The following is a 20511-nucleotide window of genomic DNA, read 5'->3' as shown; positions in this document are numbered from 1 at the left end:
GGCCAACATGACGAAACCCTATCTCAACTAAAAATACAAAAAACTAGCTGGTTGTGGTGGCAGATGCCAGTAATCACAGCTACTCGGGGAGGCGGAGGCAGGAGAATCACTTGAATTCTGGAGGTTTAGGCTGCAGTGAGCCGATATCGCGCCACTGCACTCTGGCCTGGGTGACAGAGCAAGACTCTGTCTCAAACCAAACAAAACAAAAAGAAAAAAAAAAATTGCAGAGGAAGGTTTTTTAAACTTATACATTTCCATCAACAGTGAATTAAAAAGTGCCAATCTCGTGCGCCTGTAGTCCCAGCTACTCGGGAGGCTGAGGCAGGAGAACTGCTTGAACCCCGGAGGCGGAGGCTGCGGTGAGCCGAGATCACGCCATTGCACGCCAGCCTGGGCAACAGGGCGAGATTCTGTCTCAAAAGAAAAAAAAAAAAGAAATGCCAATCTTTCTTGAATCTGTTAAAAATTTGCTGTTTTTCTTCATCTTTGCCAATATGCTAGGTAAGAAAAGGAATACTGTTTTAACACAAATTTATCTCCTGACTACTCAAACTGCTTTGAGTCATTTGCTTTGTGTTGTTGATTACCTGTACTTTTCTAAAAATTTCTGATTTACACCCCCCAACCCCACTATTTAAAAACTTCAGCTCTGGCCAGGCATGGTGACTCACGCCTGTAATCCCAGAACTTTGGGAGGCCGAGGTGGGCAGATCACGAGGTCAGGAGTTCAAGACCAGTCTGACCAACATGGTGAAACCCCGTCTTTACAAAAAAATACAAAAATTAGCCAGGCCTGGTGGTGCACGCCTGTAATCCCAGCCACTCGGGAAGCTGAGGTAATCCCTTGAACTGGGAGGTGGAGGTTGCAGTGAGCTGAGATCACACCAATGCACTCCAGCAGGAATAAGAGTGAGGCTCCCTCTTAAAAAAAACTTCGACTCTATCCCCCATCATTTGAAGTTTATATATCATATGTACAAAACGTATTTTCCCAGTTCTTTACCAGTCTTTCAATTTTGTTTACAGGTTTTGAGTACACTTCACTGTTTTTTGTTTTGTTTTTTTTGGGGGGGGGGATGGAGTCTAGCTCTGTCATCCAGGCTGGAGTGCAGTGGTGTGATTTCAGCTCACTGCAACCTCTGCCTCCTGGGTTCAAGCGATTCTCCTGCCTCAGCCTCCTGAGTAGCTGGGATTACAGGCACCTGCCACCAGACCCAGTTAATTTTTGTATTTTTAGTAGAGAAGGGGTTTCGCCATGTTGGCCAGGCTGGTCTCAAACTCCTGACCTCAGGTGATCCACCCGCCTCAGTCTTCCAAAGTGCTGGGATTACCCTCGTGAGCCACTGCACCTGGCCCATTTCACTCTTATGTGGCCAAAGTTTTTAAAATGTAAATGGTTTGGCTGGGCGCGGTGGCTCACGCCTGTAATCCCAGCACTTTGGGAGGCTGAGGCGGGTGGATCACCAGGGCAGCAGATAGAGACCAACCTGGCTTACATGGTGAAACCCCGTCTCTACTAAAATTCCAAAAAAAAAAAAAAAAAAAAAAGCCGGACATGGTGGTGGGCACCTGTAGTCCTACTAGGGAGGCTGAGGCAGAAGAATGGCGCGAACCTGGGAGGCGGAGCTTGCAGTGAGCCGAGATTGCACCACTGCACTCCAGCCTGGGCGACAGAGCAAGACTCCGTCTAAAATGGGGGGAAAAAATAGTAAATGGTTTATACCTTCATGCTTGGATGTCCTCTTCCACACTGAAGGCTAAATAATATACCTGTATTTAGTTCTTTTGAGGTTTTAAACATTTATTCTCTCAGTTTCATGTTGAGTGAGACTATTCTCCCAATAGTTGTCCCATTTGGAAACTGATTTCCCAGCACCACTGACTAAATAGTACTTGACCCCGACACCAATTTGAAATGTTGGCTTCCTCAATATTATATTTGTATTTATGTCTGGGATTACTTGTTTCCATTCTCTTCCACTGATGTTATTCTTGTTCTAGTTTTAGATATGTGGCATTACCATGTTTTTCTAAACAGAAGATACTTGCCGGGCGTGGTGGCTCATGTCTATAATCCCACCACTCTGGGAGGCCGAGGTGGGTGGATCACCTGAGGTCAAGAGAAGAGTTTGAGATCATCCTGCCCAACATGGCAAAACCCCGTCTCTACTAAAAATACAAAAAATTAGCCGGGCGTGGTGGCAGACACCTCTAATCCCAGCTTGAGCTGAGGCAGAGAATCGCTTGAACCTGGGAGGTGGAGATTGCAATGAGGTGAGAACACACTATTGCACTCCAGCCTGGGCGACAGAGCAAGACAGACTGTCTTTAAAAAAAAAAAAAAAAGGAATAAAGAAAAAAGAAAAAGAAAAGACTAAGATTAACTATAAGAAAAAGAAACTAAAGACGATTGGAAGGTATGGCTTAACTCCAGGTTTTTCTTCCAAGAGTTTAGTAATTTTAGGCCGGGTGTGGTGGCTCACACCTATAATCTCAGCACTTTCGGAGGTCGAGGTGGGCGCGTCACCTGAGGTTAGGAGTTTGAGACCAGCCTGGCCAACATGGTGAAACCCCATCTCTACTAAAAATACAAAAATTAGAAGGACATGGAGGCAGGTGCCTGTAATCCCAGCTACTCGGGGGGTTGAGGCAGGAGAATCACTTGAACCCAAGAGGTGGAGGTTGCAGTGAGATGAGATTGTACCACTGCATTCTGGTGTGGGTGACAGAGAGAGACTCCATCTCAAAATAAATACAATAAAAAGAGTTTAGTAATTTAAAAAAATGTGGAAAACATCAAAAGGCTGCATACTTTCTTAGGTTCCTATTTCTCCTGTCAGCCAACAATGCTAAAAACAGGGAAGTCATTTCCCGCAACTGTCCTTGTGCAACCTCCCAATTTTTCTTACTAATCGATGACTTATAACATTTGCAACAGTTCACAAGGGCAGGCATGCTGGCACCTTCATCCAAACAGCAGTATTAATACGGTCATTTGCTTTTTCATACAAATGATAAAATGAGTAGAGAACAGAAAAATGTAAATGATGATACTAGAAATAATAGAACTGAAGCAAAAATGGAAGTCCTTAGGCATGGCAAAAATGAAATTTCTGGTGTCAAGAATAGGCGAGCTCAAATTAAACTCTTTCACTATCTTCCATGTGAAGAATAAAATCACATGGATGAAATCCATGAAATACACTCTGGAAGACCACATCTCAAAGGCAAGGCATAACGTAGCATCGTTTCGTGTTTTAGAGCTACTGCCGGCATAGCTTCCTAGCATCCTTATGGAAGGCAGTGCTCAGCTTTTTGAAGAACGTAGGAGAAAAGTCGATCAGCCACACAGCCCTGGGAAAACTACTTCCTGCCAGGCTTCCTTACCAACGTGAAGAATAGTCTCTTTTCACTTTATTTTCTTTCTTTCTTGTCAGGGTCTGACTCCATCACCAAGGCTGGAGTGCAGTGGTGTGTCTTGGTTCACTGCAGCCGCTGCCTGGCTACTTGGGAGACTGAGAGAGGAAAATCATTTGAACCCAGGAGGCGGAGGTTGCGGTGAGCTGAGATTGTGCCACTGCACTCCAGCCTGGGTGACAGAGTCAGACCCTGTCTCAAAGGGGGAAAAAAAAAAAAAAAAAAAAGTGGACAAGACAATAATTTGTTTATACTAGAAACTATTCTTGTAACTGGATAAATATGTAACATACTGGGGGGAGAAAAAAAGAAAAGTCAAAGACAAAAATCCCAACCCTAATTATTTATATTGTAATTGAGGCTTAAAATATTCTAATTCCATTCGTATTTGTAGAATTACTTTATTTACAAAGATAGGGGACTATCAAACTAATAACAGAATTCAATACATGATGTTTTGGTCAGCTGGCTGGGAAATCCACCCCCATTTTATACCATTATTTCTTTGGCAAAACATGCCTCAAGGTATAAAAAAGTTGGAACTCAACCCAGTGGTCTCTGTAAACATGTTGGGAAGAGATACCAGAGCACTACCACAGAATGATTATATTTGATAAAGTTGATACAATTCTATGATACATACTTTGGTTTCTGTCCAATTCTATTCCAGATACTAGGAAAAATGTACGTTAACTCATCAGACACTTGCTGCCCTTCATAAGGTGTTTCTCTCTTCCTCAGGGAGGGTACTAGATTTTCATCAAACAGAATCAGGGTTTTCTACTTCTATGACCACTTTTCTCCCAAGCAGTATGTACAGGTACACTGCAGCCAAATCCTTCTTAGAAGACTCCCCCAAAGTAAAAAGTGACTGGAAACATCTAGAGAACACGCAATCTTCAAAATGTTTAATCTTCAATGTATAAAGCACATCCCTGACTGGAATGTTTATTAATCATCACTACTTGAGGAAAGACACTATCCTCCAGAGAAGAAAAACAACATGTCTAAAAAAGTGAATGCAAATAGGAAAAGTATAACTCTCTAGCAAAAACTAAGCCATTGAGCCCCTCGAATCCTTCTACCTCAGCTCTTCACCCTAGTTTGTAGTCTCAGCTATAGGCATGACCGTCGTGGCCTCTATCACCTGCTTGTAGCTCCCTGCCTGGGATTCTGTCTCTTCCGTTCTGTTAAGCTTCTGCCTCAGAGACTGTCTTACCTCATCGCTGACTCTGCTGCCCTGGACTTCTGCTGAGATGCTCCCATAGTACCCAGGGCCACATGTGGGTGGTTCATTACTTTTTGATTTGATTACACAAACACACTTCCCTAATTATGCAAATATACCCATTAAACTTTACTGCAGTAACAGAAGATTCATCCTTCTAAGTACAGGAAGTATAAAGCTATTCATACCTTCCCCTTTCCCCACTTTCCTCGTAAGAGGCTACCAACATTCCCAGGTTGGTGGTGCTTCAGGACATCGTCTTGAGTCTACATACATTATAAAATACACATGGAAATAAGCTTGTGATGAGATGAAATCTTATTGTTAGTGAGCAATGACAGCAAGTTACAGAAACCACTAACAGGCCATGGACATTTTTATGTACTGCATATTGATCCACCTCCATCTTTGACTCCATGCTATGGCAATTCCCCATGTTAGCTGCCTTCTCAAAAAGGCTGTAGCAATTTATTGTCTCCAACACCTACACCTTCCCCAATACCCTTGCCAATGTGGGAGAACAGGAACTGTGTAAAAGAAAATTTTTTTGAGACAGAGTTTTCGCTCTTGTTGCCTAGGCTGGAGTGCAGTGGTGTAATCTCGGCTCACCGGAACCTCCGCCTCCCGGCTTCAAGCGATTCTCCTGCCTCAGCCTCCCAAGTAGCTGGGAGTACAGGCACGCGCCACCATGCCCGGCTAATTTTATATTTTTTTGTAGAGATAAGGTTTCTCCATGTTGGCCAGGTTGGTCTCACTTTACCTCAAGTGACCCGCCCACCTCAGCTTCCCAAAGTGCTGGGATTACAGGTGTGAGCCACCGCACCTGGCGGAACTGTGTACATTTTTACCAGTTTGATAGGCAAAAATCTTACGTCATTACAAAATTCGCTTTTCTCCAATGACCAGCAATGGAATCTTTTGGTCTCTAGGCCACGTCTGCTTTTTCATTTATCTGTGAATTGCTTGTGTATAGTCTCTGCTCCTTGTTGACTGAGTTGCCTGTTTTCCTTACTGATTTGTCAGAATATTCAATGCTTTCTGGATTATTAGTCTCTTCTTTATTCTGTGCTATAATATTTTTTTCGCAGACTGTTGCATACCTTATGGATATCTTTTCTTGACAGAGGCTTAAAACTTTTATGTAGCGAAATTTCTCTTTCTTTGTTGTTTCTCAGTTTTATTCTTACTGCAGGTCTTCCTTATTACTATATTATAAAAAGTACTAAACTAGCTGGAATTTCTATCTTACACAAGAAAAGATAAGATTAGAGCTTTCCCCCACCACCAAATGAACAAACCCTCAAACTTTCTATTGTTCGCAATATCCTGTCATCAGAATTGAGGAAATCCCTGTATTTTCCCCCCAGAATTTTAGTTTTTCTTGTGCATTTTCTTTTTAGACTATTATAGAACACAAAATTTTCTTTTAGGTTACTCTGGAGAAAATTGACAATTTTCTGATAAAAAGCCATCACATCTAGGAAAATTTTCTCAAATTAGTCATTTCGCAGGACTTGAAAATTTCCTGTTAGTTGTATTTACTATTTAAGAATGTTATGTACATTTCAATGTCAATCTGGCAACATGCTTAATTCTTTGATTCACTGATGATATAACTGTCACCTCAAAAATCCTGGAGAATCAAGTGATTAATTGTAACCAGCTAGCAAGTTTGGCAAACTGTTCACGAGGGCTTTGTCACCTTTCTTAAGTTGTCTTTGGCTTGCTTCGGATTGATTTAATGGTACTTAATTTCATGAGGTACAGTCAGCCTGGTAGATCTCACAAACCAAGCACTGGCCCAGGAGCTGACATCCTAGCAGCAAAAGTACATCCAAGTTCCAAGACCCTGATTTCTAATAGCGCTCCTCAAAAGGGCCCAGGGCACTTGGAAGAAATGGCTGATTCCGGGGATAGGGCAGGAAAAGCGTAAGATGAGACTCAAGTACCCTCCCATTCCAGAAGGTAAAAAACTGTTTAAAGAATGACACAGACATGTGGAAATGACAGGGAAGCCTGCCGGACAGGGCTTCCAACGGAATGTTTTGCACATTGTAGTAAATAAACATAAACGCTTTCAACCTATGGAATAAAATAAGTTCACACAGATAAATGAGGGAGAAGGGCAAGCTATTCCTTATGGCAGTAAACCAAGTAATAAAAAAAAATAACAAAATTAAAAAATCACCATTTGGCAACCACCAGAATAAATGAATGGAGAGGAATTGGCGGTTGCTGAAACTAATGGAGGATGAGCAGGATATTTACACAGTCTCAAAGTATCTTCCCCACAAATATAACTATGAAAAGGAAGACAGTAACTTTCCAGTGGAGAAACCTGGCCAATAGCATTTAAAGTCAGTTAACATGGCCAGTAATGGCTCAAACTAACAGCATGTGCCTCTGGATAGCACACTCTGATGGCAATATAGGCTGGGCGTGGTGGCTCACGTCTGTAATCCCAACTCTTTGGTAGGCCAAGGTGGGAGGACCACTTGAGCACAGAAATTCAGGGTTGCAGTGACGTACGACTGCACAACTGCACTCCGGCCTGGGCAACAGGGCAAGATCCGGTTTCAAAACAAAACAAAACAAAAAACAGGAATACAACATGTCTGGTGTATTTCTGACAAGCGTATAACTTGATCCTTATTATGGGGCGGGAAGAACCCAAAACAATTCAAATAGAAAAACAAGCTACAAAATAAGTGTAAGTGTTCAAGATTAAAAGCTACAAAATAAGTGTAAGTGTTCAAGATTAAAGAAAACTAAGGAAACATGATGACTTGATGCAATGCATGACTGGACATTTTTTGTCTGAGTTACAGAGAACACTATCAGAACAAATTACTGAATCTAAATGAGGACTAAGACGAGATGGCAGTATTATGGCAGTATTGTATCAATGCTAATTCCTTGATCTGGACATCTACAGTTAGGTAATATCCTTGGCTTTACCGCAGTATGTAGGGCAAAGGGGCATATGCGCCTTGCAACTTGCCAAGCGGCATAATAAAAATATACATACAGGGAGAGAAAAGGATAAGGCAAATGTAGTCAGATGGCAACATTTGGGGACTCTGGGTAAAGGGTTTATGGGAATTCCTTGCATTATTCTTGCAACTTAATTAAGTGTGAAATTGCCAGAATGAACAAAAACGAAACAAAACAAGCCAGCAGCACAGGACTGGGTAATACTTAACCAAGCAAACAGGCCAACTTTGCATCTCCAGTTACAAAACATTCTCAAACACCATAAAACATCCTATTAATTTGTACTTTGTGATAATGTCACTACAAATAAATTCAGTTTCCTGGTAATTATTTTATTTTTTTGAGACAGGGTCTTGCCCTGTTACCAAGGTTGGAGAGCAATCACAGCCCAATCATGGTTCACTGCAACCCCAAATTCCTGGACTCAAGCGATCCTCCAACCTTAGTCTCATGAGTAACTGGGCCTACAGGTGCATGCCATCACACCTGACTAATTTTTCTAATTTTCTGTAGAGATGGGGTCTCACTATGTCACCCAGGTTGCTCTCCAACTCCTGGGCTCAAGTGATCCTTCCGCTTCGGCGTCCCAAACTGTTGGGCTTACAGACGAGAGCCATCTCGCACAGCCCCTAATAATTATTTCAAGAGTCTGCTAAACACATCAGTTGTGGAGGAGTACTGAGATTACTTGAGATACGCGTTCTGCCGGCCGGGCGCGGTGGCTCAAGCCTGTAATCCCAGCACTTTGGGAGGCCGAGGCAGGTGGATCACGAGGTCAGGAGATCGAGACTATCCTGGCTAACATGGTGAAACCCCGTCTCTACTAAAAATACAAAAAATTAGCCAGGCGTGGTGGCGGGTGCCTGTAGTCCCAGCTACTTGGGAGGCTGAGGCAGGAGAATTATGTGAACCCGGGAGGCGGAGCTTGCAGTGAGCCGAGATCCGGCCACTGCACTCCAGCCTGGGAGACACAGCGAGACTCCGTCTCAAAAAAAAAAAAAAAAAAAAAAAGACATACGCGTTCTGTAATTTTAAAGCATTTTGAATTCATACATTACAGCGGTCACTCTATTTTCAGTTAAAATCTTGATAAAACCTACCGATAGGTTTATCATAGTTGAAAGTAGTTGAAAATAATTAAGAAAACTTATAGACCTGCCTTATTAGATATCAAAATGTACTGTAAATTTCTAGAATAAAACTGATTACAAGAAGCAAAACAAAACAACAAATGAGACACAAAAGAGCTAGTATTGCTAGTATTTTACATGAAGTTCTAGAACGGATAAAACTAACAGTGAAAGTAATCACAACAGCGACTTTTATTTTTGCAGGGGAGGGGAGATGCACGGGGAGGGGCAGAAGTGATCTTTCTGATGACAAATATTTCTTTTCTTTTTTCTTTGAGACAGAGTCTTGCACTGTTGCCCAGGCTGGAGTAAACTGGCATAATCTCAACTCACTGCAACATCGGCCTCCCAGGCTCAAGCGATTCTCCTGCCTCAGTCTCCCAGTAACTGGGATTACAGGCACCCGCCACCATGCCCAGCTAATTTTTGTATTTTTAGTAGAAACAGGATTTCACCATGTTGGTCAGGCTGGTCTTGAACTCCTGACCTCAGGTGATCTGCCCACCTCAGCCTCCCAAAGAGCTGGGATTACAGGTGTAAGCCACTGCACCCAGGCTAAATGTTTCATATTTTGATCCCTACTACCTCACACCACATGCAAAATACATTCTAAATGAATTAAACCTCCAAACGTAAAATGTAAAAATAAAACCATAAATCTTATTCTCTCTCTATGTAACACAGTATTTTATATATATATATATTTTAGATGGAGTTTCACTCGTTGCCCAGGCTGGAGTGCAACAGCGTGATCGCGACTCACTGCAACCTCTGCCTCCTGGGTTCAGGTGATTGTCCTGCCTCAGCCTCCCAAGTAGCTAGGATTACAGGTGCCAGCCACCACACCCAGACAATTTTTTTATTTTTAGTAGAGACGGGGTTTCACCATGTTGACCAGGCTGGTGCTGAACTCCTGACCTCAGGTGACCCACCCGCCTTGGCCTCCCAAAGTGCTGGGATTACAGGCATGAGCCACCGCACCTGGCCTTAGAGTCCTATTTTTTATAATTTAAAAGCAAAGAAGTCCTTTTAAAGCACAACATAAAATCTAGAAGCCTAGTGATCAAAATACCACAAGTCGAATCAAATGACAGATTAAAACAATAGGAACATTTTATATAGAGTCCTTTTAACTCAATAAGACAAACAACCCAGCACAGAAATCGGCAAAGGGCATGAAAAGGCCATTCAGACAACACAAATGTCCAATTATCAGAAGCAGAAGCAGTATAATCTGTGAAGAAATGCAAATGAAAGTCTCACCTGCAGAAAAATGCAGATAAATACAATGAAATACTTTTCTTCTATTTAACAGGCAAACAAGGTAAGTTTGATGTTGAGTTGAGTGAAATAGGCACTCTCACCCACTGTTGGGACAGTTTTTTGTTTTTTGTTTTTTTTTTTTTTTTTGAGACAGCCTCACTCTGTCACCCAGGCTGGAGCACAGTGGCACTATCTCGGCTCAATGCAACCTCAGCCTCCCAGGTTCAAGCTATCCTCTTGCCTTAGCCACCTGAGTAGCTGGGATTATAGGCGCCCACCACCACACCTGGCGAATTTCTGTATTTTTAGTAGAGACGGGGTTTCACCATGTTGGCCAGGCTGATCTTTTGATCCGCCCACCTCAGCCTCCCAAAGTGCTGGGATTACAGGCGTGAGCCACTGAGTTTGGCTGGGACAGCTATTTGTAAACTAGCTATGTGAAAATAAAAGGCCATATCCTTGAACTCTAGAATTTTCCTTTCACTGAGTTATCAAAAATTATATTACTTTGACCACACAAAGGTATTTATCTCTGGTTTGTGCAAACACTGAACACTGGAAGTACCAAGTGCTAATTGGAAACAAAGATCTCCAAACGTCTAGTAATAAAAAGACTGATGGGCTAAATTGCCTTATATTTACTCATACAGAAGATTATTAGCCTGTTACAGCAGGCTATTATGAGATTTTGTACAGCAAGATCAGGGGTTTTTTAATGAGAAAAATATATGCATACAGGTGTGTGTATATACCCTTATCTTTACTTTTTTCCTTTCTCACTCTGTGCCCAAGTTGGAGCATAGAAGCACACTCACAACTCACTGCAGCCTTGACCTCTTGGGCTTAAGCAATCCTCCCACCTTGGCCTCCCTAGCAGCTAGGACTACAGGTGTGTGCCACCATGCCCGGCTCACTGACTTTTAATTTTTTGTTTTTCTAGACACAGGGTCTTGCTCTGTAACCCAGACCTAAGTTTACTTTTAAACATTATACATACACACAAAGTCTGGAGAAGTATGCCTAACTTTTAGTAGTGGGCTGTTCCCTGACTGTGAAGAAACTTCTGCTTTTTACTCCCATGCATGTATTTCAAAACCTGGCGGGCAGAGTGGCTCACACCTGAAATCTAAACGCTTTAAGGGACTGAGGTGGAAGCACTGCTTGAGCCCAGGAGTTAAAGGCTGCAGTGAACCATGACTGCGCCACTACACTCCATCTGAGGGACAGAGTGAGAACCCATCTCAAAAACAAAACAAAAAGAGCAACAAAAGCCTGTAGTACAAGTACTTGCGTTTATCAGAAGAAAAAGGAAAACAAAAGAGATCCACAGGCTCTATTTTTTCCTATTACGATTTCTTTCCCCATTGATTTTCTAGGACTCTTTCCCTTGGCAGAAGTTTACTTGAGTAAGGGCAAAAACATGCAATATATCATGAGCCACAGAAGTGACTTCGTTCTGCTGTTCTCCAGCGCTTACCCCAAACACTGTGGCTGACACTGAGGCCCGCCTCTCAGATATTTAAACTCAATACTTCACCACCAAGTATTAGTTATGATCCCATTTAGTTTTGGGCCCTAAGAACCAGGCCTTCAATTACAGGTTGGGCATCCCTATCTGAAACTCTGAAATCTTCTGAGCACTGACGTATCGCCACAAATAGCAAATTCCACACCTGATGTGCGGTGGGTTGCAGTCAAAACGTTAGCGAAAGCTTTGTTTCATGCACAAAATTATAAAAAATATGGTATAAAATTATCTTCCAATATAGAACAAATTTTTTGTTTAGATTTGGGTCCCAATCCCAAGATTATCTCATTATGCGTATGAAAATACTGCACAAAATCCAAAAAACGAAACCCTTCTGGTCACAAGCATTTCAGATAGGGAAAACTCTACATGAACCAAGAGAACATTCGGTCCACAAGCCCAACTTCAGCTGATTCTTTTTTTTGTGGGGATGAAGTCTTGCTGTCCCCCAGGCTGGAGTGCACTGGCATGATCTGGGCTCACTGCAACCTCCGCCTCCCGGGTTCAAGCAATTCTCCTGCCTCAACCTCCCGAGTAGCTGGGGTAAATTACAGGTGCCCGCCACCATGCCCGGCTAATTTTTATATTTTTAGTAGAGACGAGGTTTCATCATGTTGGCCAGGCTGGTCTCGAACTCCTGATCTCAGGTGATCAGCCCGCCTCAGCCTCCCAAAGTGCCGGGATTACAGGCGTGAGCCATGGCGCCCTACCTTGGCTGATTCTTAAGCCATTAGTTGAGTGTTACCAAGTTAAACCATTGCAGGGGAAAGAAACATAAACAAGATACAGCCCTAGTCCTCAACAATCTGGTCTTGACAGAAGGCAAGATGACATAAATATTAAACCAAGGTATAAGGAACTATGCCACGGGAAGACAGAGAACCCAAGGAGACGAGCTGCTATTGGTGGGATGGATCAGTTGTCTTTTGAGGAACTAGGTCTCTAACGCAGACAGATGGGGAAGGGTGGGCAGAGCGACGTCACAGAGAACTAGGAGAGTAAATCATTTGTTTGGGGCCTGACACACAAACAAAGCACAGGGTGTGGGGGATGGGCGAGAGAGATCTGGGTAAGATGGTGAGAGTCATGTCATGTGAAATGTAACTTTTACTGTATAAGCAGTTTTTAAAAGAAATGTTAAAGTGACAGTTCTGTTTGAGTCAAGTGATATTTAAAAGGAATGTTACTTTCTACAAGTCCAAGCAACAGGAGGCTCGGGCAGTCCTAAATACTTCGTGGACTCCAGGTTGGAGTTCAGTGGTGCCATAACAGCTCAGTGCAGCCTTGAACTCCTGGGTTCAAATGATCCTCCTGCCTCAGCCTCCCAAGTAGCTAGGAAAACAGGCATGTCTCGATGCCTAGTTACTTTTTTTTGGCGGTGGATAGAGGCAGGCCAGGCTAGTCTCAAACTCCTAGATTGAAACTATTCTCCTGCCTTGGGTTCCCAAAGTGTTGGGATTACAGGTGTGAGCCACTGTGCCCAGCATTTTTTTTTTTTTTTTTTTTTTAAAGAGACTGGGTCTTGCTCTGTCACCCAGGCTGGAGTGCAGTGGTGCAATCATAGGTCACTGCAGGCTTGAGCTCCTGGGCTCAAGTGATCCCCCTCCTGAAACTCCCAAGTACCTGGGACCACAGGTGCATGCCATCATGCCTGGTTAATTTCTTTTTGGTGGAGATGGGGGTCTCCCTGTGTTGCCCAAGTTGATCTCAACCTCCTGGGGGTCAGGTAATCCTCCCGGCTCAGCCTCCCAAGCAGCTGGGACCACAGATGCATGCCACCACACCTGGCCTTTTAAAAGTTTTTTTTGTAGAGTTGGGTTTTGCTATGTTGCCCAGGCTGGTCTTGAACTCCCAGGCTCATGTGATCCTCCTACCACAGCCCCGAGTCGCCTGGGATTACAGGCACACGCCACTGTGACTGACTCCTGAAACACTCCTTACTTAAGGACTGCTGACAATCTACAGAGGAAAATGAATAAAGGGCAAATACTCCTTCCATCCTGTTGTAATTCCCAGATACCAAGGAAACAAAACACAGTAGAGAGATCTTTAAAGAAAATGCAAAGCTTCGCTGAAGGCTCCCGGTTCAGAGTGGTTCACAAGGCCAATGCACAGACAAGTACATGAGGCACATTAGCAATGAATTTGTTTTGAAGAAAGCACTTAACATGAAACTTGCTTATGAAATCCTCCATACCTTTGCTGGACCTCTTCGATGTTTTCTTGTTTCCGTCGGAGGTAATTTCAATTTCGTCAGGATTACCACCTTCATCTTCAATTGCCTAAAAAGAAGGGAAAAGTAAAGTTGATCCAAAAAGCCAGCACACACACTGCTTTCAGAGAGCCTTCAGGTGACAAGGAAACTGTATTTTTAAGATCAAAAAGCTGCTGCCGCCCTCACCGCCCAGGGCCTGTGGCCCATCCACTCATCTGTTATCTTGCTCTACACTGGAGACCGACTGACACCACCAGTTCTTAGCTGGGTGGACCCAGGCGGGTTTACTTAGGTGCTCAGTTTTTGCTTCTTCCTCCGGAACATGCGGCTAATAATAATATAGTACTTACCCTGGAAGACTGTTGTGAGGATTCTATTAGCCATGAAAAGGAAGCACTCAACAAACAGTAGGCTTATCTGGTTCATCTTCTTCCTAAGCCCAGAAGAACTCAAAAAGGGAAAGGCACACTCTCCAATTTCTTCTGACTTTACTCACAAAATACTCTTTAACCCTCCAGGGACTCCCTCCACGCCGTGCCTGTACTCAGTACTGTGTGGATGGAATACTAACACTCACTGGTTGGGATCCTACTGTGTGTTACACACGAGACCAGTCACGACATGCATGACCTTATCCGATCCCCGTCATGTACATTCACGACTGACTCCAATACCTCATTCTCAACCACTACGTGATTGTGCCTCATCAGATATTAACAATTTCTTGGCACGCCCAGCCTCCCACCCCAGGACTCTGTCATTCACTTCAACAATGCCCATCCTCAGCACAGTGCCTGGCATCAACTAAGCCATCAGTACAGAACACGTCAATCATGATGACATTGCTAGAAACTTAGCTTCAGGGTAAGTTTTACTGATAACTTTTCCAGTCTTTACTCTCCTGTCCCATGAGCACAAGTTTTGTTCACATCATTTCATGTACTGTTTTATTTGCAGAGGTTTGGAACCCTCGAAGTTTCCCAGGTGGGTAAGTCTGAATTGAGATAGGGCCTGGGGATTCCACAACTCATCTTTACCAGCAGCAACAAAAATCTCTCCTCTCAGAAGCCAGAAAAGGGACTGAAGTTCTTTTCTGGGATTAAGGAAAAGTACAATCACCAAGTCCCTCACCCTTTTCCCGGGGACAGGCAATTCTGAAACACCACTAGGAAAAGAGAAGCAATGCCCTAGGCAGGTGTTTCGTTTCCCCCTTTTGCTCTTTTGCCCTTCCTGGAAAAATAAACCAAGAAAGGGACAACAACAGGATGACAGAAACGGGAAGAGAACGAGATCAGAAAACTCCAGACTAGCTTGGGTGAGTAGTAGACAGGGATATGGGCTGGCAGTATTCGTGTTTTGGGACCACATCTTGAAGAAAATGAAAAGGAGAAGGAAGAAGGAACAAATCTGTGCTCTCAGAGATGACAGTGAGTGATGGGAAGTCTCAGTTACCAGCTTGACAGGAAGGTTCAGTGCCATCACAGCAGCTTTTCAGGCCTATGGACCGTCCGGGGAGAAAAAAAGGATAAAGCCTCTTAATTTGGCTTAGCTGATGGGAGGCCGCCAATCTCCACTGTCTGCATTTTCTCTGGGTAAATATGTAGATCAATGAACTTCCTGCCTTGTCTGAGTAAAGAAAGAATCCACAGTGAAAAGAAACCCAAGTTTGAGCTTTTAAAAGGCCCATGTGACTCTGGCCAAGACAACTATCCATTCGAGCCCAGGGTTTCTCATCAGGAAAAAAAAAAAAAAAAAAAAAATCCCTACTTCTCATCACCAATTAATAATAAAGCCCTGCGATCTCCGTAGTTCCGGAGCCAGGATGGTGGAATGTCGTCACCAGCCCCACTGCCTGCAGGGCCTGGGAGGGTGGGCGGCCAGGCGGAGCGACTACAGGGGAGAGAGGTCCCAGAGTAGCCAGGTGGAAGGAATGCAGAGAAAGAAACCGACAGGAATAAGGAAACCGCAGGCGGCTAACCTTTACTTGACTCTCTGCTTTTCCAAGGGATCCCTTTGAATCCCCCAAGGTAGGCGTTAGAGCCCCCGATCTGCAAATGAGGACTCGTGGTGGCACAGAGAGGAGAAGGGAATCGTGACGGCAACCACACACCGAAGTGTTTACATGCGCCAGGCAGCACGCCAAGCCTGCTCCACGCAACCTTATTTAATCCCCAAACCAAAGTCCTATTGCTTTTTTTCTTCTTACAGAGAGAGAGAAAAAATAAATAAATAGAATAAAAAGGACTCAGAAGGGGTTCAAGGTCTTCTACGCCCAAGATCAGGCCACGGAGAGCTGGCAGGGTTCCCGAGTCCAGAGAGACTGATGGACCAGGGGAAGCCCAGGCTCTGCCCGCCTCCCGGGCAGTTCTGAGGCTGGTTTTAAAGTCCACCCCGGGTCTCCCCTCATTTCACATTTCGGGTCGCTATCGTCAATCCCACTTTTCCTTCCTGCCCTGTTACTGCACCGCGCGAGTACCGGCAAAACGGGAAAACGGGGTTGTGGTCGTTTTTCCTATTTTTCTCTTTGAGTATGTCCTACGGGTGTCTCCTTTGAAAATCTGCCCCGATTCAGGCTGGTCGGTCCCCCGTGGGTCACAAAATCTCTTCCCAGGGGAAACCAAGCAGCAGGCCCAGGAATCCCACGGCCTGGGTTCAAATCCCGACGCCGCCCGTCCTCGGCCGTGTGACCTTGGCCGAGTCCCTTCCCCTCGCCTAGGAAGTGAACGTTTCAGGGTCTCCCCTCCAGGTACGGAGGCGGGGACGAGACGAGGGGAGAACCCTCCTCTAGGGGGACGATGTCACCCGTCACCGCTTCTCCTGCACGCGCGCCGTTTTTCTGCTTCTCCCGGCCCCAATGCGGCGTTACTATTTGAACCCAGGCCCAGCCGGCCAAGGAACTCTCGCCGGGGCCTGGGAAGAGCCGGGGGACGCGAGAACACCAGGTCCGGGGAGGCCGCGAACGGGGCCGGGGGCGGACGCCAGGGCCCGCGAGCCACCGTCGCGGCCAAGAGGATCCCAAACCCACCCTGTGCCCGCCCCTCGGGGCCCCAAATCCACCTTCTTCAGCCGCTCCATCAAAACGCTCTTGTTGCCGCTCGAGTCCACATTCCGTTTCCTCAGCTCCGCCCGCAGATCGATCACTCGCAGGTCGCTGAGGCGCCGCGTTCCGGTCTCTGACGAGGCGGAGCTCAGAGCCGCCGCGCCCGCCGCTCCAGAATCTCCTAGGCCTGACAGAGTCTCCGCCATTCCAGGGACCCTGGCTCCGCCGCCCACTTTCCACAGAACCGGGCCGGTTTTATCAGGCTCCTAGCACAAAATGGCGCCGCCTGCGAGGGAACCGCTCCAGTCGCCCCGGCGCGCCTCGCTTCTGCGCAGGCGCACCAAGCGCAAGCTGGACTATCCCGGTTGCAACTGCACATGCGCAGTGAGAACAACGCGGGGATGTGCGCAGTCGCGTTGCGTCTCTCCAGCCTCCCGCCGGGAACTGCCGGGACGCATGCGAGCTGCAGATTCGGCGCCTGCGCGTGGTGCCGGTGAACGCGCGGTTGGTCGACGCGCGAGCGTCCTTGCTGCTAAGTGCGCTCGTAAGGCGGTGCGCGTGCGCGTGCGCGGCCGCAAAGCGGGGCGGGAGGAAACGAGTGCGTTTTCCTCTTAGGCGGCGCCATTTTGTGTTCAGAGCCGCTCCAGCTGCCGGCGGTGTGCGGCTGAGTCGGTGGCGGAGACGGGAACGTGACGATGGCGGAGACTCTGCCCGGGTCGGGCGACTCGGGCCCTGGCACGGCTGCTCTCGGCCCGGGCGTTGCGGAGACTGGGACGAGGCGACTCAGCGAGCTGCGGGTGATCGATCTGCGGGCGGAGCTGAAGAAGCGGAACCTAGACACGGGCGGCAACAAGAGCGTCCTGATGGAGCGGCTCAAGAAGGTGAGGCGGCGCGGGGCTCGGGGGTGGCGCAGGAGGCTTGGGCACGCCCCCGCCAGTGCCTGTCACCGCGGCTCCCGGACCCGGGGCGCCCCGGGCCCGACCCGCGTCTTGGCCGACCCCGACTCGAGGTGTCGGGCACCCAGGGGGCCGGCTGTGTGACCTTGGCCCGTTACCGCCCCTCTCTGTGCCTTCCTTCCTATTCTCCTTCCACCTTTTCTCTTTAAGCGCGCTCAGCGTCCGGTCTTCTCGGCTACCAGGGTGGCCCCGTGACCCCTCCTGGGGCTCCCTTTCGAGCCTTGGCTCTGTGACCTTGGGCAGGTGCTTTTCTCTCTGTGCCTCAGTTTCCTTCTCCGGAGAATGGGTGTCTGGCGGACTCCTGAGCTTTTACAGGAAAGGGGGCGGTGCTTGTTCTTGCCCCAGGGCCTTAGCATTTACGAAGCTGTCCACCCGTGTCCCCCAGATCTCGTGGCCGGCCCCTTGTCATTTCGGGTGTGCCTGAGACATCACCTTCCTGAGCGCCCTCCCTAATGGGCCGCCCCACCTCCTTGCCAGCTCATTCTGCGTTTATGTCGTACCTCGCTGAATGCAGGGGCTAAATGCAAGATATTAAGTGGTTGGGGATTGTCTGTCTCCGCAACTGGAAGAAACTCCTTCAGCATAGGGAGGGAGCTTGTGGGTGCCCAGTCCTGGACCCGGCAGGTGGCAGGCACTGAGGGACCTGTTGAATCTCCCCAGGGTGGCTACTGTTCCTCCTCACCAGCGGTGGCCAGCCCTTCACCGAGGCGGGCCAAGTGCAGCCTCTCTGTTCTGATTTGTCCCATCACATAACTTTAAAGTCGAAGGTTGGGCAGTGTCGAGTTGAGTTGCCGTTTTGGAACTGGTCCTTGACCCCAGTTCTGGAGCTCCTGCTCGCAGCCTCCCTCTCCTTTGTCATTTGGATCCAGAGAGATCCAAGCTGTGCGGGATTCCTCCTCCGCCTTTTGGGCTTGCGGCCCAGATAGCTGACCCGGGGTTGCTCTCTACAAGGACGCGTTTGCCTTTGTTTCATGGGAGGTTGTTACTTGTAAGGAACAGTGTGTGCCCTGCAGCTCTTAATCATGTTGTAAAACTCATCTGTCCCTAATAGGCGGTTAAAGAAGAGGGGCAAGATCCTGATGAAATTGGCATCGAGTTAGAAGCCAGCAGCAAGAAGTCAGCCAAGAGATGTGTTAAAGGTATTTACTTGTACATATGATGCTTGGGGCTTGAGTGTTTAGAGAATTTAGAGAAATGGTGTGTAGTGCTCTTCCCGCCCTCTAGGCTGGGAGAACTTCTCTGGTCCTTGGTGTCTCCCACTAAGAGTTAGCTTTGCTCATCACCACCTAACGAGTAGCCGTGTCAAGGGCACAGGGAGGAGGAAAGAGATGTACGGGTGCCAAGTGCAGTTAAAATATACGAAAAACGTTTCAGCTTCTGCCATTGGGATTAAAAGTCAACTAGAGAAAGACAAGCTCTTAAAGCTACTTCTACGGGTCTGAGGAACCAAATGTTCCTTCCTGGTTCAAAAAAGAGGTCTTAACGCAAGGAAAAGGACACCAACCCGAGACTGAATAAACTCAGCTTTGCTAGGGTCCGGAATAGATTGTTGGGGTATTTGCACTCAGCCTATTTTTTTACTATTACAGTTTTTGAATGTGAAGATTTAATTCACAGGACCGTTAAATTTATCAGGTTAAGGTGTGCAATTCAGTGCTTCCTAGTGCATGCACAAGGCTCTGCGTCCACCACCACCGTATTCTTCTGGATTTTCACCGCCCCAAAAGGAAACCCGGTCCTCATTAGAAGTTAGTTGCCTTACTTTTCTCCCTCCAGCCCCTGGCAACTACTAATCCGTGTTCTGTCGGCATAGATTTGCCTATTGTGGATATTTCATGTAAATGGAATTGTACAACATACGGCCATTTGTACCAGCTTTCACTTAACGTAATGCTTAAAGTTCATCTGTGTTGCAACATGTATTGATACTTCATTCCTGTTTATGGCTGATACCAGTTATTTTTGGAAGCATTGAATTCCATAAAAGTTTGAAGCTTTGAATATCCCAATTGGTATTGTCCTCTTTGTTAGGTTTTATGGTGATAAGGATAATGTAATTTATCCTTATTATATTATTATATTATAATAATATTATAATAATATAATTTAGGTTTTCTGTGCAGGGGGCCTGTTTTCTTGGAAAAGTGCTAAATTCAGGCAGTGGAGGATCGGTGCTTAGAAAATAGAAATTGTGCATTTTTAACAATTTCGTTGTTTTTTTAACAGCTTTTTCTTAATGTGTTTCATAACACATAAACTGTTTAAGACGTGTGCGTGTGGTTTGAAAGGTTAAATCTTTTAGTTAAGTTGCATAAGAGCTTGAAGTTAAAGTTTACTTTTGAAACATGGCTGTGTTTTTATTGTTCTTCTGACTGTCAGTATTTCAGCTAGAAGGCCTGACTGCCTGTGCAGATTCAGAATGTGAGAGACTGGTCTACAGCAGGAAATACAGTTTATCTCTTCTGCTTAGGTGTTAACTTATGCATGATCTGAATTTTTTTTTTTTAATGGTTGGGAAAACTGCTTAACAATAAAGTTTAAAAGTTTTTTTATGTAGGTGCTCATTTTAAAACTGTAAAGTTCAAGACTTACTCAAACTATCCTTGGCTTTTAGCAGGAATTTAACAGGGAATTTTTTTTTTTTTTTTTTTTTGCGATGGAGTTTCGCTCTTGTTGCCCAGGCTGGAGTGCAGTGGTGCCGTCTGGGTTCACTGCAACCTCTGCCTCCCGGGTTCAA

At 45.9% G+C, this 20511-nt stretch overlaps 2 protein-coding genes across 5 annotated transcripts in view; one reads left to right on the top strand and one right to left on the bottom strand.

The window, feature by feature from the left end:
* SAFB (scaffold attachment factor B) overlaps positions 1-17195 on the bottom strand; it is a 44923-nt gene extending 27728 nt beyond the window's left edge. Inside the window, exons 1-2 of the mRNA XM_011967377.1 lie at positions 16836-17195; positions 13761-13845 (exon numbers count right to left, since the gene is read on the bottom strand). Of these exons, the coding sequence (XP_011822767.1) occupies positions 13761-13845; positions 16836-17024 (274 nt within the window). The 5' untranslated portion in view covers positions 17025-17195. The remainder of the gene's footprint in view (positions 1-13760; positions 13846-16835) is intronic.
* Positions 17196-17221: 26 nt separating this feature from the next.
* Positions 17222-20511, top strand: part of SAFB2 (scaffold attachment factor B2) — a 36780-nt gene continuing 33490 nt past the window's right edge. For all 4 annotated transcript variants that reach the window (XM_011967379.1, XM_011967380.1, XM_011967378.1 and 1 more), the window contains exons 1-2: positions 17222-17699; positions 18826-18913. In XM_011967379.1, coding sequence (XP_011822769.1) covers positions 17514-17699; positions 18826-18913 — 274 coding nt within the window. In that variant the 5' untranslated portion in view covers positions 17222-17513. The remainder of the gene's footprint in view (positions 17700-18825; positions 18914-20511) is intronic.

The sequence above is a fragment of the Mandrillus leucophaeus genome, unplaced genomic scaffold (genome assembly GCF_000951045.1).
Source record: "Mandrillus leucophaeus isolate KB7577 unplaced genomic scaffold, Mleu.le_1.0 Scaffold8, whole genome shotgun sequence".
Taxonomy (NCBI): Eukaryota; Metazoa; Chordata; class Mammalia; order Primates; family Cercopithecidae; genus Mandrillus; species Mandrillus leucophaeus.
Note: the sequence above shows the minus strand (reverse complement) of the source record. Positions and strands in the feature narration are given on the sequence as shown.